The sequence below is a fragment of the Rhipicephalus microplus genome, chromosome 1, assembly GCF_043290135.1.
Source record: "Rhipicephalus microplus isolate Deutch F79 chromosome 1, USDA_Rmic, whole genome shotgun sequence".
NCBI classification, from domain to species: Eukaryota; Metazoa; Arthropoda; class Arachnida; order Ixodida; family Ixodidae; genus Rhipicephalus; species Rhipicephalus microplus.
The window spans coordinates 115,516,694-115,543,921 of record NC_134700.1 but is presented as its reverse complement, the minus strand read 5'-3'; the positions used below and the strand labels follow the sequence as shown (position 1 = coordinate 115,543,921).

The 27,228-nt window shown below is 45.6% G+C and overlaps 1 protein-coding gene across 1 annotated transcript in view; it reads left to right on the top strand.

Moving 5' to 3' along the window:
* The window catches only part of LOC119178219 (acidic mammalian chitinase-like), a 123,443-nt gene that overhangs the window by 64,473 nt on the left and 31,742 nt on the right, over window positions 1–27,228 (top strand). The window contains exons 3-4 of the mRNA XM_037429412.2: window positions 703–982; window positions 4,124–4,235. Of these exons, the coding sequence (XP_037285309.2) occupies window positions 703–982; window positions 4,124–4,235 (392 nt within the window). The remainder of the gene's footprint in view (window positions 1–702; window positions 983–4,123; window positions 4,236–27,228) is intronic.

Genomic DNA, 27,228 nt, shown 5'->3' with positions numbered 1-27,228 from the left:
GTGCATGCATGACAAAAGAGCGCCAATATGCTAATTCGTGCAAAAAACGGGTCTTTAAAGATCTATTTAATGGTGGTATATCAACTTATAGTTGTGCTCTTACTGAAGACTTCTTTTACTATCCGCATTGCGGACGGCTAAGAAGATATATTCGTAGAAACACAATCTCTAAATAAGACGATGCTTGTAGGAGTATTTAAAAGTCCGTCCCATAGCAGGGTTTTCGGCAATATTGGTAAAATCCTGCCGGAAGGTGACTTCTGTCATGCAGTCAGTTTGGACGATACATCCCTTAATAAAAAGAAAATAGCCCTTCTGTTTTACCTGGTATCTGATGTTATGTCACCACTGAAGCTCATTTACGACATCACTAAAATCCATTTAAAAGCTACTAAAACTACGTTCTAAGAAGCACAGCCCACACTCGGCTTTCCCTTATATGGGCAACCAAAAAATTCTAAATTAGGCACAAAAAATAGCATATACCCGATATATCCCAGACTTTTGATACCACTGCTACATCAACCCATTTAATATTTTAGATCTAATTTGCACTGTATCAGATGTAGCATAAATGTCTCCATCATGGCCCATTCAAGGTCAATGGTGCTTGAACGCAATATTTTCGTGTTTGTGTCTACGACTAACGATATTGAGGTAGCAAAGGCTCGTGTAGCTTACGGTTTCTCTTTCTCTACATAGGTACGTTCAGTCACGTGTGCTATTTGGATAGATCAGCAATACCACGAGATACATTGCCCATAGACAAGGTGGATACGGATCTCTGCACTCACGTTATCATGGGATTCGCTACAGTGAGAAGAAACTCTACTATGGACCTCCATCCCATAGATGGCCACGAGGCTCTCAAATCATTCGTAGCTCTCCGGGAGCGCAAGCCCACACTGAAGTTAATGATTTCAATAAAGTGTGATGCTGTCAACATCAAAGAAATGCTGTGGAGTGTTTCCAGCAGACAAAGGTACGGTAGAAAGCTCTTCATTATTTGAACGTATAGTCACATATGCACACACCTTTCGCTGATTTCGTACAAAATATGCCCACTGCTTTCAATTCTCTGATTCGGAGGGGCAAAGTATTAAACATGATGGCAAGATTGAGTGTTTTTATGGCTTTTTCAACAGTATTTGTGTACATCAGGCGGTTATGGCTTCATGACACGATGCACAACATGAAAAAGAGATGTAACTATTCTTCGTGCACAGTAGAGACAGCCTTCACACAACAAGTTTAAAGGTCAGAAAGGGAGAAAAACAAGTGGAAAATGCGCATTAGTGGCACTGAACTGCATGACAATAAAGAAAATATTTCACATTTTCTTACCCCCAGAGAGGTTTTGTGGTAAGAGTAACTAGCAGGGCAATATTACATTACTACTAGCCCAAAGTAAATAATGTAGTAGCAAAGCTTAGTAAATGCAACATAGCAACTCTCATAGATTTTCCGTGTACACAAAGCGATGGCACAACCATTTCCAGTGCGTTTAGCTTTGCAAAGGTCGGTGATATTAGCGTTGTGGCAGAATATAGCAACCTGTAGAACGCAGTAGCACGAACAACTCGCTCTTATTAAAAAACAAGGCTCCCGGCTCTCATTAGCTTCGTTATCTTTGGGGCAACCGAAGAATGGCCAGTCGGTAGAGGTCACGTGATGAAAAGGAATGATAATGAAAAGTGGCTGCCCCTACGTGGTATTAAGCCAATCACCTCTGCACGCGCCAACCCCATGACCTTTTCTTCACCGCCCCTGGCGCTGGTGAGTCACATGCATAGCGGAAGCGTTCTCACCGTGAGTCAGTCTGACAAACAAGTAATCTCTGTCGCGACACCGCTACTGACAGGATAATGTGGTGCTGTGCTGTCACAGTAAGTGTGTACATACGGCAGTATTTTGTGTACTAATTGCCGACAGCCAACCGGCTGTCCGGCTAGGCCTGTTGTTGCGCGAAAGTATTTTTAAGCTCTACGTGGACAAAATGACGAAGTTCTTGTTTAGCTGATTTCTTGGAGGATGAGGACAGCAAAGTGTGAAAACGCAGAGGCTGGGACATGTTTCTAAGTGAATGAGAGTTGTTTGCTGCATCGGGAGAGCATCAAAATGGGGTTTGTCTTACGAGGTGGTCTCAGATGAGGCGGGAGGTATTTAATGGAAAGAAATAGAGAGGGGCAGAGCTGAGTGCTCGAGTACGAGATCGGGAAGCGTGCACAGATGTCGCACTTGGCGCCAACTCTGATCGAGGGTATGCTTCGGCATTGTGAAGTTGCTTGGATGTGTGCAGTACATGAAGGTCTCGGCAAGTAACGTCTATGTTAATACAGCCGAATGCTTACTGTGCGGCCGTTTTAGTGGCCACAATGGCCTCTGATTACAAATAAGCGTTAGTGTTTAAATAAACTGAAGTTTGCCGGGAATTGAGAAACCGGGCCTGCAGTCCTTCAATGTGTCGTCGTGGTCAACTGAACCATCGGCAATACCTCCATTATCCCAAACTTGACTATGGCTGTTCACGGCGTATTCGTAGCTTCCTATCGGACGCAAACGCAGGTATTACATGCACCGTACACCAAGCGTCCATAGCGCGCATATAGGTTTAAAATAGAGCATATTCTGTTCGTACACTAATTAGTTTATCTGTCCTTGTATCTGTATGTCCGCTCATGCGTCCGTCTGTCCATTTGCCTGTACATCTGTCCATCCGTCTATCGGTTAATCTGTACGTCTGTAACATAAACATTATGCACCTCATTAACTAACCACACTACATCATCAACATTCACTGTTTGGATACGCCGCCAAGTTTTTTGCTTAAATGCAAATTTTCTGGTGGGCTAGCAAGATTGAAAGGTGTTATGATGTTTGAGTGTGTTATTTCCAGCACAACTTTATGCCTTAAAAAAGCAGCAGTCATTTTCAGAAAAGAAATTATTAACGTGTATTCCGACCCCCTAAGGATCCATAAATCTGTGTGAGTGGTCGTGTTCAGTATCCCACTGCCTTGTTTTTTTGTTTGTGGTTTTGATGAGCAGGAGCGTGATTAATGATCTTCGGGAGTGCAGAAAATAATGCCTAAGGAAAAACGTTTTTTTTTTTTCAATACATGACAACACGTGTGGCCGTCATTGGAAATCTCAATGCGCAGTTGCAGGGCACAAACGCATTACCATGCTGTCATCATTGCAGACGCCACGTTATTGGAAAGAGGAAGCACTTCTTTCGTGAACAAGCCTTTCTTGTTTCCATAAATGAAAATTTGGAAGTGTCTGGGTTCACACACGTGCTTTCCACCATACATGCCTTGACTCATTATTTTAGACAATGTTGGTGTGCTTTTTAGTTATGTCATCAGTTTTGCTTAGTCTTATCGCATTTCTTAGTGTAACTTGATAATATTTACGTATAGCGTCGAAATCTTGCAACTTTTCACAAAAGCTTATGTTGAAAGTTGGCGCATATTTTTACCTGCCCTTGCAGTAGCTATGTGCACGCAGGTTTTGGTGGGTCACTACCACGCCTTCATGGCGAACGTTAATATTAGCATCACTCAAACTGAATTGAAATAATATTCTACAAACCATGTTGATTAGGAACAGTAGTTTTCGTAGTTGCGTAGTGAGTTGTTTTGTGAATTATACGTAAGGCACTGAAAATGCTTGACAGCGCAAGCATTTGAACCGAGGAATCAAGTGACATGGCCACTTATTCACACATTAGAACTTAATATTGTGGTGAATAAAAAAAAACACAGTGTAGCCATTTTTAAAAAAGAGTCTGCTGTCATTATTCTTTTTATCTGTACGCATACTTCGTTGTGCGCAGCCGTAGTCAATATCTGAGCGAGAGTCACTAGTGTGCTACCGCGTAGTTAGATGACAGGAAACGCGTTCGCCGCACACAGAACTTGCATCAATTAAGTTCTAGTAATCGTAAAGAACAAATCATGAAACTCTTAGGAATTACTGCAGAATCAAGTAGATTACAAATGCTACATAGCCTCATTCCTATGTGCACACACAATGAAGATCCCGTAAAGCTAATCGTTGAACATTTTCATGGCAAAAGCTCTTACTCAACAAGTAGATTGAAGTTTCTTGCTTGTTTTCAGATTCATTAGGTCTGTTGCATTGATCTTGAGAGCGGCCAACCTAGGCGGGGTGGACTTGAATTTGAAGTTACCAAACATCCTTTATGCCTTCAAGTATGTCAAGTTGCTGAAGGTGAGAATAATGCCTTATAAGGACAACGGTAGAGTTACGTGAAATGATTCAAAACTGTGATTTTGGCCAAGTGGGAACATATCTATCTTGGAATTTTTGCGCAAGCACACAGAGACACAGGGTCTAATTTGTAAAAATGCTATGAAGAGTAGTGCACGCTCGCATGATGAAATTTGTGGACAAAGAAAAGATTCTTCGCCCATGTCAAATTGGATTCAGGCAGAGACGTTCTATATGGCTAGCTCACATAGGCCTAGAGAGTCGCAGACACCTTGCGCGACGTCAAGGGCAGAACACCCTAGACTTCACAAAAGCGTATGATAGTGGCGAACATAGTTTACTAGTCAGCTGTCTAATATATCAATTTGCCAGATTATTTAGAAGCGTGGACTACGGAATTTAAACGAAATAGAAAGTTTTACTGTTCACAAGATTGCATTTCTTCAAGTACTTGTAAACAGAAAAAAGGAGTTTCCCAGGGTGCTGTTCTGCGTCCAGTACTTTTCAATATCTTAATAAGCTCGATCCCGTGTAATAAGAATGTTCAGATGTATAAAGGGTATGCTGATCGGGTAGCAGATCGGGTATGCTGAAGGGTAGCAGACGTATAAAGGGTATGCTAAAGGGTATGCTGGGTATGACGTATAAAGGGTATCATCAATGCTGATGATATCGCGTTCTTTTAATCAGCTCATGACATTTACGCCCTCTATCAAAAACTCCAAATATACTTATCTGAAATAAAACACTGGCTCGACGTTATTCACCTTTCTCTAGACGTGAACTAGTGTGCATCATTAGTATTTCCTATAAAATATCCAGTACACATATCTCTCATACACAACTGATGCCATTTCACAAGTTCAAACCATTAAATATCTAGGAATTATATACAACAGCTCTCTGGTATGGCAAAACCAAATGAAATATATTAAGGCAAAGGGTGTTCGGGCAGTCGGCTTCTTACAATTGATAAGCCACAGAAGATCAGGAATGCCCAAAACCACGTTATTATAAATATACTGTATGTATTTAAGGCCGGTTCTAGAATTTGGATGTGCCTAATACTGCGGGGCACCTGCTTATAGGCTGCGTCCTCTTGTTCTTCTGGAGAAGCAGGCACTGCGAATGTGCTTAGGGCTACCTAAATTTGTAACGAATAACGTTTTATATATATAAACTAGCATTCCCTCACTCCTCACGGATTCAGATTATTGGCTGTGCAAACGTATTTGGGGCATTTTAATCTCCTTCAACGTGTAAAGAAACAGTTTTATTGTGCGACCTGGTTTATTTTTTATCGTCATTGGCCTAGATTTCACACACCTCAAGTCAAGTTTGTACAATACAGGGGGGTTCTTCGAGTTTGTAGCTCGACAAGTTCTATCCAACGAAGACTTTGATGACATTTTCTCTAATCGTGCTAAATACTGAATAATATATGAATAGATACCTTACAGGACTACCTGCTAGGAATGCAAGCAGAGATCATCATTGTGACGGACGCTTCCCAGAACGACGGATCAGTGACATTGATATAATCTACCCTGTGTTAGACAGCTTCTTTTCGCTCCGAATTCCAGATTTCACGCCTATCTTCTTTGCAGAATATTTAGCTGCAGGTGGCCCTTCGAAAACTGCCAACATAAATAAATTCCACCGTAATAATAACAGACTCTTTGTCGATCTGCAGTTTGACGGCATGCGGCAATTCACACTTCTGAAATGTTAACTGAGACGCTCGTGAAGCAATGGCCTGTGTGGCTTCTGTTTCTTTAGGGCTAAGTAAATCTTTCCCTTTCTACAATGTCTCCGGTGCTTCCAAGGCGCCGCAAGTAAACATTATTACGTGATTTCATCTCCTTAGTACCGAATCACTTAACTCAGGTGTGATTAGTGTAGGTGCCGGGCATAGAGGCATAACTATAAATGAAACAGCTGACGCACTAGCGAACGGGGCGTTTGATGCACCAGCCATCAATATTACCCCTGCAACAGCCTTTATATAGCGCCTGGATTTCTTAGACAAATGATGAAGCGCGAATTCTCAACACAATCTTTCAAATTTCTCCGGATTTCAGCCATCTAACGACACCCTGGCAAACGTCCTCATGTCATAACCGACCCCTGGAATACGCTGTCGTATTCCCCAATAAATTTTTATTTCTTTAGAGCAGGCTTGACTGCCTCCCCGCTCTGTTCTTTTTGTAGAAAATAGGAAACTGTGGAACACTTTTGGATTTCTTGTGGAAAGTTTTCATCATCACGAAAAGTGTCACTACGACTTCTGTTACGAATCCTTGGATTATCTTTCACAACGTCAAATTTACTATCCCTAGTTGCACATACTCTAGGGCACAGCAACGAGAAAGTGCGCGAAGCTGCGCACAATTTCATTATACAGTTGAAAAGATTTACCCAATAACCTCAATTTCGAAAGGTCCTCATTAAACCAATGAACACTATTGAAAACTTTTCCTTAATATTATTCATTCATTGCTCCTTCAGTGGGAACTAATTCATCGAAATGTTTGTCACGACTAATTTACAAAAAACAAACAATATTTCTGTAAATACTTGTTTGTCTAGTATTTAAATATAAATATTCCTTTTTGTCAAACTACCCGCCAATCACGCATGGTGGGTGTCCACCACAAGTTTAGAATCTACATATACATATCTTGTTATTGCTGCATACTTTTCGTTGTCGAAAAGTGTACCGCAGTAACGGGATATCAGAAAGATGTGGTCAGCATGCTTACCGAGATAAGTTGTAGAATCACACGATTGGAACATCACGATTGGAACAATCTCAGAAAGACCATCCTCATGCGTCCAGTAGCGAAAGTGCAAAATCAATGAATTTCAAAAACGATGCTCCCGCAAGATCAGACAGGCTCCTGCAGATAAATAGAACACTCTGAACAACGATCTGACTACATCCACAAAATTTTATTATCAGAACTTTTCTACTTGGTGACGCACTAGCAGTAACTCTGGGTTTGCTCACGCCATTCCGAATTCGACAAAGTAGGTTTACCCACACCATTGTAATGTTGAAGGACTGATTCAGCGATAGAACAATGATTATTCTGTGCCATTGAACGGCACTTTATGACGTGAAATCAGCCAATGACATCCGTAGTTTGCGAAGCTTGTATGAAGCCACAAAAATGAATATTCATGGCCGTGGAACACTGAAAGTACCTGCTCGTACATATCTAGCGATCTTCGTCGACATCTTGCAGCAGGCTCTACCACATAACATCGGTCCCTGTTTCACTGGAGAACATCGAGACCACACCTTGACATGTTCCTCGAGCCTGCTCGACGGGCGCACCAGCAGAGGCGTTCGCCGCGTCGGGCGCTGAGCTGAATGGCCTTTTATTGTTCATGGTAGTGCAGCTCGAAAACTGAAAACAGCAAGCATTCCCGCGTGAAAACTTTGCTGTGGGCAATCGCAAAGACAAAAGGCACAGTGGCAGTCCCGCGGCGTCAGTACTGCACGCCACATCTACCGCAATGTTAAAATCTTTATTTTGCCGTATTGATCACCATGGCACGCGCACTTTGAAGGCCGTTATCTCTCTGGCTATCCATAAGGAGCAGCTGACAAGTGATAACTGGTGCTTTCCAAGAATATCAAAAGGCCCCAGAGGAAAAGATTGATTGATTGATATGTGAGATTTAACTTCTCAAAACCACCATATGATTATAAAGACGCCGTAGTGGAGGACTCTGGAAATTTCGACCACCTGGTCTTCTTTAAGGTGCACCCAAATATGAGCTCATGGGCCTACAACATTTCCGCCTCCATCGGAAATGCAGCCGCCGCAGCCGGGATTCGAACCTGCGACCTGCAGGTCAGCAGCAGAGTACCTTAGTCACTAGACTACCACGGCGAGGCCCCAGAGAAAATGATGGCTGCGTCAAGCTCAACTGCAAATTAGGTCGACGATGACACTTGTCAAGTGAATGCGGACCCAATTACTGGGTGGCTTCAATGACAGCAAGCTCAAGAAGTGTCACAGTGTGCGTGTCAATTATCCTGCGGTAACACATTGAGCACTGACCACCAGTCTAAAAACAATGTTATCTATGTCTAGATATTCCGCGCTGAGCTCTTCATCAAGGAAATCGGGCAAAACGTTCGAGGAATCCTGGATGCAGAAAACCAGAGAAGCTTCAGAAGGTAGGACATGGCTCGTAAACTTAACCCCAAGGTTGTAACACAGACATGGTCTGAGACGCGCCAGGTCTTGTGGCAATAGAGAAGGTATTTGATTTGACAATACAAGGAGCTGTAAAAGACCTTTTTGCGCTGCGGAACTTTCTTCTTGACAGCGTCTTTTGAACAGATGCAGCAGAAATGAAGAAAATGCAGAAACCCCACAGTTTTTTGTGGACTCTACAGGCACAACTGACTTCACGGAATGTTTCTCCAACCAAACCCTTTTTTAGATTGAAGACACGGGTAGGACATCTTGTGGACGGCTCTCGATGGCGCTACCATAGAAAAAAAAGATTTCAAGCGTCCTCTAGGTGACAGTCAGGATGAGGTGTGAACCGGCTTAACACTCTGTGTTATTCTTCATTAAAGTTTTTTCTAAGTACTAACAGTTTAAAACTTCTTGCATGAGGTGGCTCATATTTCAGTCACTGCATTTTCTTGCATGACGCGTTTCTGACTCTCCATTTGGTTGCCGTTCTTAAGGAGAAGCTGTGGAATCTTTTTAGATGTGTTTTTATTGTAATGGAAAGTAAACAAAGGAGTCAGCACCGTTGCTTGGTGACGGCTAGCCCTTCCACTCGATTCTCACAAAGAAAGATTAAGAAAAACAAGAAAGCCTATATACATATACAGTCCTACATTGGTGGATACAAAAGTTCTAATATGGGCAGATCGAGCACGTAGCCGCCAGGCTCACTTTTAACTAGTCAACTCAATAGAGGTCACAGATATTTGTTCCTTCAGAAAGGCGCTGCAGCTTTGCCGTTTATTTCAGATGGCCATGGGCCTAGTTATTTGTCCAACGCTAACGTTCACTCGGGACCTAGCGTTGGATCTAGCGGGATCTAGCCACCTCTCGTTAGTTCTTGAACGGCCTATAGGGGGCGGTACTTGTACATATATCGAAACGCATATAAGCTGAAAAATTCATGTGGTACGATACTAGAAAACGTTACTTCTAGTATGATAAATAATAAAAATTACCGCATATCTATGGAGTGAATGATGATGAGTGGTGTGGAGCATCCGTCATTCCGTCCGTGCTTCCGACCGTCCGTTCGTTCTTGCTTCCGTCCATCCATGCGTCCGTCCGTCTGTCCATACGTCCATCCCTGCATCCACCCATTCATCTGTGCCTCCGTCCGTCGATCCGTGCGTCAGCTCAATCGTGCATCCATCCATACGTCCGTCCGTCCACGCTCTCATGCGTTCATCTGTGCGTCCGTCAGTGCATACGTCCATCCATACGTCTGTTCGTGCCTCCATCCCTGCCTTTGTCTATGCGTTTGTCCATCCATACGTCCGTCTGTGCGTCCATCCGTTCAACCGTCCGTCGATCCGTGCGGTTGTCCGTTCGTGCACCCGTCTATGTGTCCGTCTGTCCATTCGTCCTCTCAAGCGTACATCTGTGCGTCATTCCATCAATTCGTGCGTCCACCCTGCGTTCGTCCACGCGCCCATTCATTCATCCGTCCATGCGTCCATTCGTTTACCCGTGCGTCTGTCAATTCATGCACCCGTGCATGCGTCCATCCTTGCTTCCATCCGTCCATCCGTCCGTTCATTCATGTGTCCAGCAGACAGACAGACGACGGACGGGCGCGGTCAGTAGATGATTCCCTGTTTGCCGATAAAAAGTATTACGCTCACAAGGCGGCGGCGGCTCCTACTCGAAGACGTAATCCCGATGTGCAAGCGCACGAGAAAAGAGGAATGACATTACACGAAGACGTTGGCGATCGGATCGCATGTTCATCGGTGGTGCCGTACACTTGGGGCTGAGGTGTAGTAAAACAAAAGCCGCTTTAGTGTGTGCGCGCGCTCACAAGGTCAGCGGATGGCCTATGCTGCAGAGCGTCTTGCGCGCAAGGCCGCGGCGGCTCCGATGTGTGAGCGCCCGAGGCAGAAGCGTGCCGTGAAGCAGCGCGGCGGCGCTGACAAGATCCCGGCGTACGAGAATGGAAGGCCGAAGTGGCGTTGCAGCGGCGTGTGGACCAAGCTTTGCTGAGCTTTGCATCATTCACCCCATGAATGTGCTGTCATTCTTTGAAGCTTATTTGTTGGCTTGGACAGCTGATGTAGTGTTCATCTCTTATATTGCCAAATATTACGTCCGTATGCATTTTCTATAACACTGAAACTGACATATTCTATGTGTGTTTCTGTACTTCTAGCGTTTTACTGGCTCACTGAATTTAACCACATTGAATGTTGTGTGTAGCTAGTAATTGCATTAAAACATTTCTTCGCTCCTTCAATAAAGGGCCACTCACCAGGTTTGACAATTTTGAGCTGACAAGTATAATGCGTGAATCAGGCATTCATGATCACGTCTGCAAAAATTTGCGACGCTATGCGCCGCGGAATTGGGTCAAAATTCAAGATAATTGCTGCTTCCGCTACCTTCTGCGGGCGCACGCCCAGAGAATAAGAGCACGGCATGCGCGTATGAATGGCCCTACATACAGGGCAATGCAGTGACGTTGGTCCTATATTTTCACGACTATGCTCTGACGTCGCCAACAGTCCCACGTGACATGGCTGAAATTATTTAACAAAAAATGCGTAGTTAGTGTGTTTGTTGCTTGAAGAGAATAATATATCTCTAGATAAAAAATGAAACGAAGTAAGGTAATGTGGGCGTTCTTTGCATTTTCCCCGTGAGTTGCTATCAAGGATGGATGAATGAAAAACATTCATTGGGGTCCTGAAAGATTTCACCCTTGTTCTATAGGGCTAGGATCGCTGACCGCTCCCAAGTTGGGACTGGGAGGCCCAGCCTCACCGCCGCATCGTGGGCCTTCTGGACAGCCTTGAGTTGTTGTATGAGAACCGGACTCGTGAGCATTATCCAAGGAGGTTAAAAAAATGGCAGCATATCCACGGAGTGAATGATGGAGAGTGGGGCGAAGCATTCGTTCATCCATTCGTTCTTACTTCCATCCGTCCATGCGTCCGTCTGTGTGACTGTCCATGCGTCCATCCACTTGTCCGTGCGTGCGTCTGTTCGTGCGTCCGTCCCTGCGTTCGTCCATACATCCGCCCCTGCGTCCATTCATGCGTCCATTCATGCCCCTGTCTGTGTGTTCGTTCATCCATCTATTCAACACTCCAAGTTCCACCATCTCGCATCTTTTCATCGTATATTTCCCATACAGAAGCACCGCCATCCAGGGGACATTCCAAAGACTAAACGAGAGGTGGCACACGCACACTTTCTTACGGCTTGTGCTTCGGGTCAACTTTCCACATTTAACCACCTCGTGTTCATGGTATATACTAGTTCACTGTATTCATGGCACTGTGGCCCAATGCTCGCTGAACCTTTCTAAAACCAAGGAGGTTACACCCAGCGAGTATAACGTAGCAACCCTTTCTTGTCAGATAGCGCTCAATGTATATGCCAAAGGCTGCTAATGGGGAACGAGAGACAGGAGCATTCGGCTTTTAGTTAACGCGCACGCCCAAACTTTTTATTGTTCAACAAAGCACAGGAGAAAACTCCCACCGGCGCCCCCTTGCAGGTAAAAATGTAACACTGGTTACACACTACGACTACGACTATGACTACGAAGAACGAACGGGTGTCGCTCAAAGAAACTTCGCCCCTAAAAACAACTGCTGGAGTGGAAGCTCTCGCAAGACTTTGCTTGCAGTACTGAAGCCAGCTTTTTCCCTCTAAAGATCTCAAAAACATGCTATTTTCTGGGGGTCTTACTTAATCATCAAGCGCCTTTGATATATTAGTCTAATAGCTACGTTAACTATATATTGAAAGATAGTTGCTTCTGAAAAAGTAATATGCGGAGACTAGGATTGGTGACTTATTCTCAAACAAAATTTGCCTTGAATTTTAGGCTTACTAAAGAAAACTAGTAACTCAAGGACGCATCTTGAGCACTATCTGACCAAAGAAATTGCCACTTCGAACTCATTGGTCGTGCGAGGAAAACGCTCTGTCGTTTTGTGTTGTGCTCCTTTCGGCATGCCAGTCATCAACGCGACCAGCGTTCCGGCGGCGTCGCTGCCAGGTGTCAACTCGCGAATTTGCCAGCCAGCTACCTTGTGGCCCGATCCAATCGTCGTATGCCCCTGCTGGGATTAGCGAGAACGACCTCAAGGCCTATGGTGCTCCCACTCTAGGAGTACTGCTTGAACTTCACCGTCCCGGAGGGAACGGCGTCCGTGGACGAGATCATCGATGGCCTCGAAAACGTCATTGGGAGTGAAGGGGTGCTGTTCCTGTAACACCTCGGAGCTTCGAAGTTCGTAGTTTCAGCTCGTTCCGCTGCACAAGTGACAAAGTTCGTGGTGAACTAAGGTTTCAAGGTACAAGGTCACAAGGTACAAGTTGAAGCAGTCGGGGCGCCAAGTGTGCAAGTCAGCGTGTTTCCCATTGCTGTACGTGTCAGATGACCCAGCTATTTCACCTCTTCAGCAATACGGAAAAGTGAAAGGTAACATATTTGTTACCCTGAAAAGGCATCAATTAACGTACACTGGTACCCGCATCGTACGAATCGAGGTGACTAAGTTGGCCCCTAACTTCCTATCGATTCAAGGTCACCACGTAATGCTCGAGTATTCGCGTGTGCGCAGAGAGTGCGCACGCTGCAGCTGAGAAGGCCATGTGGCGGCTAGTTGCAAAACACCCTTTTGTAAATGATGTGGCACCTTCGGTCATACATCGGAGGATTATGTTTCCAAGTGTAAGCGCTGTAATGGGGACCACGCGAGGAAAGATTTCTCCCGTCCCAAGTCATACACAGACGCAGCGCAGAGCACCTCACAGTCACTGAAAGAATTCCCAGAACTTGGAGATTCTGCTTCGAAGAGAACAACACAAATTGGAACCTCCACGCACATGAAAGTTTTGCAGTGCAAAACCAAGCCACGGCAACAGAAGATTCCAGATTATTGGGATGGCAGCAGCGCAACCGACACAGAATTTAATGACGCCAAGTCAGAAGACGCCGGCGGCATTAATGCCACGTCGCCACGCACAACGAGTGACAATGACGTTTCTGTGCTGACTGGGGACACCGCAGCGTTGTCATCTCGCACAAGGTCGTTAGAGGAGCCCACTAACGCTGCGGAGATGCAAGCGCGTCTGCTACGTCTTCATCAGCGCAACTCCAGGCCACAGGAAACAAACGATCCTCGAACGCATCACCGCTGCAGGAAGCATCCCAAGGTTCTCGGGGCGCTGGCCAACCGTGAAAATAGCTCACCAATATCCGACCTCCCGAAACGAAAAATGCAACTGACGAGCTCGATGAACGGCCACCTGTGGGCCGGGAAGGTAGCGTGAAGACGGCACGCACGAAAGAAGTAAAGAACAAATCTTTAAAGAAACCTAAAACGCCTAACACACGCTGTACAGACCCGAGAAGACGAGTCCGACAAGACATCCAGACATTGTAGGAACCGGTCACCATCACGAAAATTAAGGAGTGACAGAGTTTTGCAAGCCGCACGATCAATATTTTTGTCTACTGAAAATACGTGTTCTTCCAACAAGTTGTCTAGAGCCACAAACTCTCAGCGTCGCTCTAAGCCCGATAGCTCAAGCAGTGGAACTGATATCATCACCTCCGAAACGTCCAAAAATCCAAGTGCATTCGCCATACCAAGATCCATCACATTATGCGGGTGAGGACTCAATGCTTTTTTTATTTGTGCTGCCCCCATTCATTCTTTACGCTTCCTGTTGTCTGTACCGTTGCAATGCTCGCTTCTAAGCCGTACAGCCACTATGCGTTGGTTGTCTGTGATGCACGCAAACTATGTAGTATTCCATATGTTACTGTCAGCCATGATGAAATCTTCATGCGCCAATTTGTGAGTTCTCTGCTGTGGTGGCTATGCCCTGTTATAGTAATTGCACCGTCTGAGTTACGTTGAATGCTGTGTGCGCTATTGCTGTTAATATTCGTGTTGCTTACTGTGTGTGATCTATCTGTGCGTGTTGGTAAATCTCAGCGCCAGTCCTTCGAATATCATCACGTGGACTTCTTCTACTGCCGCTTGACCCAGGAGACGCCGTGGCGTCCCTTTACTCATCGCTGTTTCAAAAAAGAAAAAAAACGATTGTTTCGTTTCCCCCTAAATTTATTCTAAACGAATGTGCTAACTTTCTTGACTTTCAATGTTCGTGGTTTCGATGATCTTGTCAAACAAAAGGAGATAATTAACCTTGCGCGCTCGCTCAGGGTGGACGTGCTTTTTCTTCGAGAGACCAATTTTCGAACGTGGCACGACGTCATGACCTTCCGTACTAGATTTTCGGTTGAAGCCTTCTTCTCCCTAACGCAGACAAAGTCACGTGGCACCGGTGTCGCGTTTCTCAATCCGAGGTTCAGGCGGGGTGTGCATTGCCTCTTCGATGCAGAAGGCCGCGTTATCGTAGTGGATATGTAGATAAACGACCACAAATTTGATTCACCAACCTTTACGCGCCCGTGAATTGGTCTCTTGTCAATGACCTTTTTAGTGGGGCCAGGTTGTTCCTGCTAAAGTCAGCACTGTGCGTATTGTTAAGTAATTTTTACTGCGTTTCTGATTCAGTTCGAGATATCCGAGGCCCTAGTCAAGGATGGAGCTCATTTTATTCGAAAGAGCTACAGAAAATATGTAGACAGTTGAAGCTGGTCGATGCATGGACAGCGCTTCATGGGAACTTGTTTGGTGCCACGCGCGTTAAGGGTTCATGTCAGAGCAGGATTTACCGAGTGTATATCCCGAACGAGCTCGTTGCAAGTTTATAGACATGCGATGTCATTTCTTTAGCGCATGGACAACGCAAGCTCAGTGACCACATATCAGTGCTGTTCATCTTGAAGGCCCAGCTGGGGAGGCATTTCTCCAAGTTGTGGCGAATGGATTCATCAATTCTAAATAATGAAGTTTCGGCATCTGAAATACGCATGGATATCTATGCGTCTTTGGAAGACACGCCGCAAATTACGCCGACAGCATGGAATCTCTTCAAGACCAGATGGCGTGTGATTTTACAGGAGGCAGGGAAAATGCGCCATTCACGACTAACATCACTAATGAATGAAACATTGAGGTGTATCCAAATCTTTGAGCGTACAGGTAATCTAACCGGCGCAATGCAAGAGTACTTTGGGGCAAAAAAAAGCTAAATACGACCAGTTGTTGAGGGCAAGATCCGGGGCTTTTAAACGAGCAGATAAACTGCACCTGCCTACGAATGATCTAGGTAACTTGGCATACGCACAACGAGTAGGGGTAGGGAAACACCAGCACAGCATTATCGGCGCAGCACGGATGGATGGTGGGAGCATCGTCACTGATGTTAAATCGATCGAAGAGGTCTTTCGGGCGCATTTTGAAGGTTCAACTCAGCAGATCATTGCTGCAAGGGCCGCAACGAGCATCAAAGAATCGCAGGCTTCTGTGATGGCTTGCCCACGCTCTGTCCTGAGGCGACAAAAGATGAAGTTTGGCAAGTCCTGAGGACAATGAATACTACTATGGCTCCAGGTCGAGACGGAATACTGACGGCGTTTTATATAACTTTCTTCGACGTACTAGGCGACGCACTTACTGAAATGGTCAACGGGTTCATTGTTGATGGGCAAAAGCCGAGGTCTTTCAGTGAGGGCCGTATAGTCTTGGTGCCAAAGTAGAGCATGGATCCTGACGATCCACGGTCATGGGGGCCGATTACCCTCCTTAACACGGACTACAAACTGGTAGCTACGATCCTTGGCTTGAGGCTAAAACCTTTTTTGCCCAATATAGTGCCACCCATGCAAGCGTGTACAGTGCCGGGTAGGTCGATGTTTCAAAGACACACTTTGATAAGAGATTTGTTCTACTATGCCAATGCCAAAAACGTTACCGGTGCTTCCATGTCGTGGGATCAAGCTAAGGCCTTCGATAGGGACGTACATGACTACCTGTACTTCAAATGTTTGGTTTGCCTGAGAAGTACGTCCGCTGTATAAAGCTTCTATACATCAACATGACCAGCCGATTCCTCATCAATGGCGGGGAGACAACAACCTTTCTAGTAACAAGAGGTGTTCGCCAGGAATGCCCAATCACACCGGTGCTCTTTGTTCTTTCCATAGATTTTCTCCTTAGGAAAGTTAGTACGTGCCCTAATATTCAGGGCTTTCCAATGACAGGTCTGGGATCAGTTAGCATCACCGCTTATGCGAATGACATTTATGTGTTTGTGGGAAACCAAGAGAGTTACTGCGCTTTCTCGGAGCTGTTAGAAGCGTATGCCAGTTTGTCGGGTGCTTCCCTGAATGCGGACAAAAGCAAAACACTTCGTTTGAGTGGCTTCCACGGCTCTTTGCGGGGCGGTATTCAATACGTCGATGCCGTATAAGCTCTCGGGGTTTACTTTCAAGACGGGGAAGTGTCCAAAGAAATTGGAAAAACGCCACAGGTCTTCGCGTATGCTACTGACTTCAATATGTCACTTGACGACAGAGTTATGGTAGTGAAAACCATAGCATGCGCATATGTTCTTTATATCGGGCACATTGCTCGCATACCAAAACTTTTAGCGACCCGCCATGCGTAATTTGTTGGAGCCTTCCTATGGAACGGGAAGACACCGAAGGTTCAACAAAAGTTTATGAAGCCCTTAAAATTTTGTTGAGGACTTATTCTGCGTGATGTTGCGACACTCACAAAGACACTTGCAGCTAAAACAGTTCACAAATTGTTTCAAGACAATGACTATTCTAGTCGTAGCTTGTTGCTATATTGGAACAGAACTCTTGGAGCCGCATTCCCATCGGAGAAATACCAGGGGCCTCAAGCAGAACACCCACATTGCTTTTATAAAGCAGCGGAGGGCCTCAAGCGTTCGGTTGACGGTGGTGCCACCGAAGAATACTTTGCAAAGCTTGCACCTGCACGCATTAGCGAAATGTTAATCCATCGCTCGATTTCTGAGGAGAAAAAACAGATAGGAAGGCCCAGCAAGTGCAAGAAATGGCGGAACAACCACGTACCGGAAATAGTTAGAGAATTTGAATGGCTGCGGCGTTGGGACGCGTTGCACAATCGCCAGAGACTTTGGAAGTGGGGCGTCGTTCCCAATGACCACTGCCCCTACTGCGGGAAAAGAGAAACGATCTGCTGCACGATGTATGAATGCGTACCGGCCGAAGACGTGTGGCTCATCGCACGTCGTCATTTCGGAGTGTCCATTCCTTCGGGCAAACAGAGCAGAAGGAGCTTATTTGAATAACTCAAACTGTACGTTACAATCTTCGTCTTGTGGCGTCGCCGCTGTATGGCCAAAGCACACCGACAACACCAGCGAGCTACATACACTGTGTTACGGAAGATTAGAATGATCATGGTTCGGTACCTTACCGCACTTACTAAAACGCAGGGTGAAGAGGCCTTTATCTAAAGGTGGCATACAAGCTTTTTTTTGCAGTTCTGAATAAAAATATTGAATTTCCTTTACTGCCGTTTTAACCCGGGAAAAAATATTGTTTCTCGTCACACGTAATATGTGAATTTGATCCAACTTGGTACTTTTTGTGTTTCTTTTTCTCTTTGTTTTCTTGGATGATTCAAGATCTGTGAGATCATTGAAACAGTGTGTTATATACTGTGTATGTTCTCTGGTTTGTACAAGTCACTGAAGTGATTTCGTCGCGCCAGAGAGATGTGCTCACCCAAATGTTGTAACCAGTTTGCAATAAACTTCCCTGTCTTAATCAGGATCTATCACGCTGTCTATTTCAACAATGAAGCCAACAGAAACTTTGCAAACCAAAAGGAGTGAAGCAGGGCTCCATTATCTTTGGTACTATTCATTTTGTCTCTAGAGCCTTTCATTAGAAAGGTTGCAACCTGCGAGCGCATAGTGGGTTTCCCTATGCCAGGCAAGAAAATCTTCAAAATTGTCACTTACACCAATGATATGTTGGTATTTTTCTTAACTGGTCTAGCTGTTGTACATTCCTGGATATTATTGCTTAGTATTTATATTTGTCTGGGGCTCTTTTAAACACCACCAAATATAAGGCATTGCACTTTGGAGGCTTCAGAGAGCTCTTGCCAGGAGACATAGAATACATCCAAGCTGTTAAGGTGTTATGCATTTAGTTTTAAGAAGTCCATCTTTCCAAAACAAGACCTGGGATGACGTGCTTAGGATATTCACCGATGTCATAGCAGCAGATAATGATTTCAACCTGTCACTAACGGCAAAAGCAACAGTCATCAAGACACAGGCCTGCGCCTTAACGTTTCACACGCACACATTGCTTTTCTTCTTCGCCGTGTAAAAGGATGCATCGCCTCCATTGAGAGGATTTTCTTCTGGAAAGAAAAACAAGCAAAGGTACAAAGAAAATTTTTACAGCTTCCCACAAACTGTGGAGGCCTGAGTCTCCCAGACATACCAACATTCACGAGAGCGCTGGCTGCAAAAAACAACACAGAAGGCTTTCCATGACAGCAACTACCCCGGGTACAGTATCTTGATGTAAAGGAGCAGTACACTAAAAAGAACTATCATGGCAAATCCATACATGAAACCATGAGCGGAAATTCCGCTTAAGTTTTACAGAACTGCCAGTGGCTTAAGATGAACAGTAGAATCAATAGCTTCATGTCGTCTTGAAGATGTTTCATCGCAGGAAATAAGGGGAATGGTGACAAGTAGCATACTGTGCAAAGACGAACAAAGAGCATATTCCACGAAAATAATGAAACGATGGCGTTAAAATCGCGTACCTAAACAGGTGCGCGAGTTTGACTGGTTGGAAAGATGGAGGGAATTGCCTAAGTGCGACTGGTTAGTACGTTGGGGAGTAGTTCCGAATGACCACTGTCCAAACTGCGGCAAAAGATAGCCGGCCCAACATGCTCTGTTTCAGTGCTCGGTGGCGATGGGCGTCTGGTACATGGTACAACGGCTCTTCGGCTTTCGCACGGCACGCATGGGAACAGAATGTGGACTGCTTGCAAGACTGGCCTTTACAGTGAACTTGTACGTACTGTGGCGGTTACGCTGTTTAGCGGAAGTACGGCACAAGCCTCATAGAGGTGCCTATCCCGCACTCCAGAAAACACGGCTCATTTTGTGGAATTGCCTGGATCAGTGGCTGGAAAAATTTCCATGCTTTAATAAGACAGCTGCCTGCCCATCGCATTGAATGTTTTGTCCCAGTGTTGCCGACTTAGCTGTGTTGCATACATCTCTATCTTTGTATAGAGGAGTGCTATGCATTTCCCGAGGTGTCTGTTGTGTTTCTGCGTCTTTCACCTTTTCTTGGAGTGATTGCTTTGCCTCCTACATGTGGAGGAGCTGGATATCGATCTCTTCGAGGTGTGCCTCAGGAAGTACGATTCGGGTGGTGTTATTAACATCCTGTTTTAGCGTGTACATCAAGTGATCTATGTCGCTGATGGGTTGAAACTGGTTCTAACGCAATTTGCAGTACTGGGTTTAGACTACCAACTTTACCTTTTTTTCCTGTGGGTTTACGTGGGCCACCTTGAACGTGTACCTCGATAATGTAGTGGTCGCTGCCCATGTCCTCTTGGGTATTTTTCCGGGTGGCTGCTGATGTGTTTCTCGTGAACGTCATATCAGGCGTTGTGTCTTTACTGGAGCTTGTGCCCACACGTGTGGCTGGGCGAGGGTTAGTGATGAGAGTTAATCTCTCTTGCTGCAAGAGTATCCCCAGGCTGTGTGTGGTGCGTTGAAGTCCCCTGTTATCAGGATGGGTTTTCGGTCAGTGATGTTGAAGGGGCGTTTGAAGAGCATAAGAAATCGGTGCTTCTTTTGTTTATGGTTGTTGTATATGTTTAATATAAAAAGACTTTCTTGTGTCCCTTGCGTTGCGGAACCATTTCAATAAATATATTGTGTATATTGATAATTTTCTTGTCATGTTGCGGGAATGTAAGGTTTCGTCTAACTAAGATGGTGAGAACAGTCGTCTCCCCGTTGGCATGTCCAATCGAGCAATAGCCTGCCAATTGAGCGAGACAATGTGTCTCCTGCAACAAAATGATATTGGGCTTAACTTCCCCTGAAGGTATTGGCGAAGATTTGCTGGTTTATTTGCGTAGCTTCTACAATTTCATTGCCAAATCGTGTTGGTGTGGTTTCTAGCTATGATGAAACGCAAGGGGTAGGAATGTTGCCGGCTAGATCACGCTGAATGCCGACGAGGAAGATTGTTTTAGTCTCCATGGAATTCAGTTTTTAGCGTAGCAGGGGGGTGACTCTAGCCTCCACAGCGATGTTTCGCTGTTGTACGTGTTTGTTTTGTTGGTGTGTAATTTTAGCTATATTATCTACGCGGTCAGTAAAGGCTGAGATTAGTCGTGACGAGTTGCTCATCCACTCATTTAATTCTTTGACTGATTGCTGCATTGTCTTCACGACTTTAGTATCAGGCGTCACGCGTGTGAGTTTTTCTTCATTGGCCTGGGTTTCGGCTGTGCGTTTGGGAGGTACTCGTGTTGTACCTTCCTCCTTTTTTTCAGTGGATGTAACAGCTAGGTGTGGTGGCACTGCTGGTGGAGCGTGTTCCGTTAGTTTATAATGGTGTAACTCTTTCTGAGTGGTTCTGTTTCCCTCTCCTAAAGCTGTCGTTTCCTGGTCGCATTTCGCTTGCGTTCGTTTTAGCTGTACCTCTAATTTATTAGTTTGCCTTGACAAGCGGCCTCCTCAGACGCCGAGCGTGCCCCCTTGACTACGTCTGCCCAGCCTAGCTTTAAGGTCGTGCCAGGTTCAGGAGTACAGCTCCGAGGTGTTAACTGCGACCGGGAATGGGGCTGGCAGCGAGACCTTGACCGAGACCGCGACCGAGATCTCGACCAGGCTTTCTTTCCAGGCTTCCCGGTAGGAGGAGTGTCCTGCTGCTCAAGGCTGTTGCTGACAGGCGTTGGCTTCACCGGGTAGTATTCATATTGTTGTTGTTGTCGCTCTCATCGCCGGCGTTTCACCAGGTACGACATGTTGTAACGTGACCTGCACGCCTTCTCGGCCGTCTGGTGGTCGCTGCCGCATAGTTGACAAGTGGGCTAGGTTGCATTCGTGATTTTGCGAGGGGTGGACCGTACCAAAGCCACGGCACACGCGGTCTTTCGGGTTTTGGCATGCATCTGTCCGGTGCAGGCGTCTGCATTTATAGCCCGTGCCTACTGCTTGCGGTAAACACAGCACCTCAACATTGCTCCACCGTATCAAACGTATGTTGGGACACGAAGACCAGCGAACAGTGCGATCACCATCGTTGTGTTGCTGAGGCCTTTCGCAGCGATGGCTGTGGGGTTCTTGTACGTTATCACATTAGCCATAATATCTCGTGCGGTATCGTCCAACGGGATATCACCTATCACTACCTTTGACGTACCATCTTGTGCAGCTTCGTGTGCGATGGTATCGTACGTCTCTTTGCCGACCACAATGCGAGAGATTTTCTAGTATATATAGACATGCGCCTCAAAAGGTTTTCTCACAACGATGCTATTTTGCTGGAAATTTGGGCATATTGTGAGTCATCTTAGGCGTTTCTCGGAATTTCAGTGGCGTGGTAAATGCTAGTCGCCAGTCGGGCGGCTCCATGATTGGCAAGTCGAAGGCCACCTCTAGGTCAGACGATGATCTTGTAGTCGCCTCGGGGCAGTGGAGGCATCCGGCATTATCTTGTTAATTGACTCAGGCATTGCTCTAGCTGTTTCTTGCTGTTATTCACTCGTTGAGAATCCGCACCAGGCTTCACTGAATGCCCGTGGGTCAACTTCCTTGATCCTATGGTGCTCCATCCTCTGCTTTCGTTAAGTTCTTCAAGGGAAACGGGTTCTTCCTCCACAGAGACCTTCTATTGTTCTCACGAAGTCGGGCGCGTCATTGACGCGCCCGACTTTTTGCTGCTGCCTAGGTTTTTGCTACTGCCCGACTTTTTGCTGCTGCCTAGGTAGGCGTAGCTCTGCGGTGTCCGCAGAGCTACGCATACCTAGGCAGCAGCGTCTCTGGCAGCTGCGCTGCCGGTGGCTTTGCAGGCGTTAAGCGTAGCTTTCCTGACAGCGTAGTTGACAAGAATGCACCGGTAAAGGTGTCAGAATGAAGGTCCCCACCTGGAACGTTGTTTTGGGCGATTCCTGAATACGCGGGTACGCGGGTAAGCAGAATACGCGGGTACCAAAGTCTTGTGGGCTTCTAGGTGATTTCTGCTGCAAAACATTCGTTGATACCGGAGCCGAGATGACCCGCGTCCTCTTGCTCCAACCATAACGAACCAATTTAAAAAATTTGCAAAGCCCACATACAGTGGGAATCCATGATATGCGAAGCACGAATGAGAAAAGGGTGATAGGTCACTTTATAATCAGCACAACGTTAAGAGGGGGAAGTAAATTATGCACTACATGACTTCCATGTCATAATTATTATGTTTGGACGTTTAATTTGGCTTCGTCATCTACTAACGTCAGCTGATACGAACTTGGGTATACATGACGCTAGTGAAACGGCCGTGAGCGTGCTATGAGCGTAGCATGTAGTCATGTATTACATGAAATATATATCTTGATTATCATAGTTGGACATGTCATTTACATTCATCGTCCATTCACGGCACATAATACCATATTTTGGTATATATGGAACTGATGAAACAGCCGCGAGAACGCTATGAGCGTAGCATGTAGTCATGTTTTATATGAAACGCATACTATGATTATCGAGTTTTGAAGAGTCATTTACCTTCGTCGTCTATTCCCTTCCCGTGGTAAGAATCTTGGTACATGTGGAGCTTGCGCAACGGCGGTGAGAGTGTCATGAAGGGCTTAAAAAATGGCAGCATATCCACGGAGTGAATGATGGAGAGTAGGGGCGAAGAATTCGTCCGTCCATTCGTTCTTGCTTCTGTCTGTCCATGCGTCCGTCAGTGTGACCATCCATGCGTCCATCAGCCCGTCCGTGCGTGCGTCTGTTTGTGCGTCCGTCCCTGCGTTCGTCCATGCAGCCGCCCCTGCGTCCGTTCATGCGTCCATCCATGCATCTGTCTATGTGTCTGTTCGTCCATCTATTCAATACTCCAAGTACCACCATCTCGCATCTTTTCATCATATATTCTCCGTATAGAAGCACCGCCATCCAGCGGACATTCCAAGGGCTAAACGAGGGGTGGCACACGCACACTTTCTTACGGCTTGCGCTTCGGGTCCACTTGCCACCTTTAACCACCTCGATTTCATGGTATATACTAGTTCACTGTATTCATGGCACTGCGGTTGAACGCTCGCTAAACCTTTCGAAAACCAAGGAGGTTACGCCTAGCGAGTATGACGTAGCAAACTTCTTCAATCAGATAGTGCTCAATGTACAAGCCAATGGCTGCTAATGAGAAATGAGAGGCGAAGAATTCGGCTTTTACTTTCTTACGGCTTGCGCTTCGTATCTACTTCCCATTTTTAACCACCTCGAGTTCATTCATGGTATATACAAGTTTATTGTATTCATGGCACTGCGGCTCAACGCTCGCTAAACCTTTCTAAAGCTAAAAAATTACGCCCAGCGAGCATAACATAGCAACCCTTTCTTGTCAGATAGTGCTCAATGTACATGCCAATGGCTCCTAATAGTGATCGCAGCCTGCGCGTTAACCAAAAGCCGAATGCTCCCGTCTGTCATTCCCCATTAGCAGCCATTGACATGTACATTGAGCACTATTTTTTATTGTTCAACAACGCACAGAAAAAGTCTCTCACCAGCATCACTTTGGAGGTCAAAATGTTATACTTGTTACATACTACGGGGGACGAATGGGTGCCGCTATAAGGAGCTTCGCCCCTAATATACTCCGGCAAAACGTTGACGCAAGCGCAGGCTGGGCGGAGCGATCCCACGCTAGCAAAACGAGATCACTCCGTAGTGTGACGCCAAGCGTGACCGGTGCGACCAGCGTCCTTCGGCGCGGTCCAGTGGCAACCGGCGCGAAATGCGACATGCCACATTTTACGCCGACTACGCTACTTAGTCATCACCGTGTCTGCGTCTCTTCGTGATGGAGGGACGTCGTGAGCGCTCAAACGCACATGCCTCGGAGCAACGCAGCAGCAGCGCGCGCCCGCGAGATATGGCTTGCCAATACACAATGAAGGCCAGAGGGCAGATCTACTGATATCTACTAGGGGGATATCGGCGCCTCGCTTGGCAATGCCGACGTGACGCGATAAAACAAACGCCGGCATACAAGCGCGCTGGCTCACGTCGAAGTGTATTGGCACCCAGAGCGTGGCGTGTATAAATGTTTTTTCATCACATGCATCCCATGATTATCATGTTTGCACCAATCACATACCTTCGTCATACATTCACGTGACGTAATACCAAATTTTCGCACATGTCAAGGTAGCGAAACGGCCGCGAGCACCTCATGAGTGTGGTACGTAGTCATGTTGTTACATAACACGCATGTCATAATCATCATGCTTGGGCGTTTCATTCACCTATGTCGTCTGTTCGCGTCACGTAATATCGAATTTGGTGCATGTGAGGCTAGCGATACCGGCCCGAGCACATCATGAACGTAGTATGCAGTCATGTTTTTACATGACATGCATCTCATGATTATCATGTTTGCACCAGTCACATACCTTCGTCATTCATTCACGTCCCGTAATACCAAATTCGGTATATGCAAAGCTAGCGAAATGGCCGTGAGCACATCATGAGTGTGGTATGAAGTCATGATGTTACATTACATGTATATCATCATTTTAATGTTAGGGTCTTTCGCTTGTGTTCGCCTTGCAGTCATGTCATACCATACCAGTTTTGCAACATGTGTGAATAAAACCTCTGCAGAAGCAGCAAGACCATGCGTGACATGGAAATCATGACATTTATGACATACATGTCATCATTTTCATGTTATGACTAGTCAGTTATGTTCGTCATATAGTCATGTTATATCATATCAGGTTGTTATGGATACCATTATCCAAATGGCCAGGAGAGCTGAAGGTCATAGGCGGATAGATAGATAGATAGATAGATAGATAGATAGATAGATAGATAGATAGATAGATAGATAGATACGCCCAAAGTCGCCGAAGTTCAACAGGAAATGCTTTGCCTTTAAAACTTTTGTGGCAAAACGTTTCTCATTGGACACCCAACAACTTCCATGGTACTAAAATTTGGTATAGGGCCTGGGGAGTGGCCCTTTAAACCTTCTGAGTTGCCCAGTTTGCCATGTAGCCGAAGTAAATGCCACTTACGGAATTCGTAACGTCATCTGCAGTTGCACATGCGACTTCAGTGTCTTGTTGCACTGCCCTCGCGCTTCCACAAATAATGAAAAAAAGATGTACCAAAAGGACCGAGATGTGTTTGCGCTCACTTTGTACAGTTAGTTTTCAGGGACGCGGTACGATTGCTTCACTGCAATAACGGTTGTCCGTTTTCTATCTGCGTAAAAAGATACCGCATTTTAGGTGTCAGAGCAGGTGTCAGAACGTCAGCATTTTAGATGTCAGAACGTACGGTCACTCTGTAAGAGTAAAATTTGATGGACCAACAAAATGACGAAATAAATAAAGTAAAATAATTGATTATTTACTTACACACACGCGCGCATACAGACACATTATCTAGAACTTGCAGAGAAACTGTTCCAACTCAGTTGCAAAGTTTCTACAGCTTTATTTCTACTCTTCCGAATATCTGTCTTCATAGACACGTAGGCTCTGAGGAGAGAGTATGCTCCTGCCACAAGTATGTTATTCAGCAAAATATGAGGGTGATGAACATTGCAAGAGAGAACAGAGTCTTTCGTTTCATAATAATCTCGAGTGACGGACACAAGAAGTGGCGTTACATCCTTTGCTCTGGCCCATTTCGCACTGGTGTGTAGTCGCTCATATCACTTATGGCCTGGGAAAAGTGTTAGTACTGGGTCTAGATTAAATGTTACCAACTGCCGGTTCTCAGACTGGTAGACTTCGTAGTTGTTGCTAAATATTCCAGCTTGAAATAAAGTGCAGCTCAAACACCAAACGATAATTCAAGAAAGTGCTTTACCGTAAGTGTCTATACACAAATAGACTTCAAAAAAAACGTATTAGGCTAAGGTGCTGGCCAGATTGGCGAACCATTTCAATACGGAAACACAATCGTTGAAACACCGGCCAAAAAATTGTATGCATGAAACCGATGAACTAAGCAATGCGACAGCATTCCTTCCATTTTTCTCAACCAAGTAAACACAGGCATATTACAAGTAGTCTGCCACCCTAATTGCCAACTGCAAAATGTTTGCGAACCCCGCAAAAAAAGCACCTGTTTTGAAAACGTACTGCCACGTGTGTTCATTATTTCAGTGCCAGGCTTTACACTAACAAGTGAGAAGTGCACTTGATGACTTTATTTTGTAGGAAGATTGAAGCATGGTAGAGATGGTGTCTTTGCAACGACTTCGAAATGTATAGTACAGTAACGTGCCTTCGGGTCACAAAGAAAACGAAGGTCAACGTCAACTTGACGGACGACACGCTCCCATTTCAATCTTTGGTTCTCCTCGCAAGGTCAGTTCATTCCACGCCCCGCCGCGGTGGTCTAGTGTCTTAGGTACTCAGCTAATGACCCGCAGGTTGCAGGATCAAATCCCAGCTGCAGCGGCTGCATTATCGATAGAGGTGAAAATGCTGTAGGCCCATATGCTCGGATTTGGGCGCACGTTAATAAACCTCAGGTTGTCGAAATTCGCGGAGCATTTCACTTCGGCG